The following is a 1013-nucleotide window of genomic DNA, read 5'->3' on the forward strand; positions in this document are numbered from 1 at the left end:
AGGGAAAATTTCTAGATATAATTAATAAATGAATAAATGAATGAATGAATGTTGTTGTTGTTAGGTGCTGTCGAGTCGCTTCCGACTCATAGCGACCCCATGCACAGCAGAACAAAACACTGCCCGATCCCATGCCACCTCCATGATCCTTGCTATACTTGAGCCCATTGTCGCTGCCACCATATCAATCCACCTCGTCAAAGGCCTTCCCCTCTTTTGTTGACCCTCCACCTTACCAAGCATGAATAAATATACATATATGAATGAATGAAAGGTTACCAGGGGTAGGAGGGAGGAGGAAGGGGAAGCTTTTGTTGGGTGGCATTGAGTTTATGCTAATAGGTGGTAGATTATTTTGGAAAAGGATAGAATAATGATGGTACAACATGAAAAATGGCATCAATGTCCCTGAGCTGTAAATGTGGAAGTGATGCTGTTGAATATCTTGAGGTGTTTATTTGCACCACAATAAAAGTAAAAAACAATGCAGGATATTAGAGTGCACTTAGTCTCTAAATTCAAGGAGTTGAAATAGAATGGTGACCCTTAAAGATACTGATTACTTCCAAAATTTTAGAATCAAGATAAATAATAAGCTATCCTTTTTTCCCCCCCTTCCCTCTTAATTTGTTCCAATCCATGACTAAACCTAATCTGGAACAAGGAAATTACTCAGAAAGCCTAGGTCTGAAAACACATTAATCATTGTTTAAGGTTGGAAGAAACTGAGCAAAACACCAGTCTGGATAATCTGCTTAACATGAAAGAAACAAACAGATAAACTGAATCTGAGCACCACTTCTACAGATATTTCTTCCCTCTCTCATCTTCTTTCATTTTCTTATCAGGCTTTGAACCAGTTTAAACCAGTTCAGTCATGGCTGATGCAGGAAAGACCCCAATCTATAAAATGTGGATGCACCACAACAATAATCAGAATGGGAAAAATTACAGGTCAAAGCCTTGGACTGGGAGACTCGGAAGAGGCATAGTGAGCCTTTTCAGGATCCTGA

The 1013-nt window shown here is 39.3% G+C and overlaps 1 protein-coding gene across 1 annotated transcript in view; it reads right to left on the bottom strand.

Moving 5' to 3' along the window:
• Positions 1-649: 649 nt before the first annotated feature.
• The window catches only part of BPGM (bisphosphoglycerate mutase), a 1791-nt gene continuing 1427 nt past the window's right edge, over positions 650-1013 (bottom strand). The window contains exon 2 of the mRNA XM_042782541.1: positions 650-654. Coding sequence (XP_042638475.1) covers positions 650-654 — 5 coding nt within the window. The remainder of the gene's footprint in view (positions 655-1013) is intronic.

This window comes from Orycteropus afer, unplaced genomic scaffold (genome assembly GCF_000298275.1).
Source record: "Orycteropus afer afer isolate SDZICR_OR568_19922 unplaced genomic scaffold, OryAfe1.0 scaffold00365, whole genome shotgun sequence".
NCBI classification, from domain to species: Eukaryota; Metazoa; Chordata; class Mammalia; order Tubulidentata; family Orycteropodidae; genus Orycteropus; species Orycteropus afer.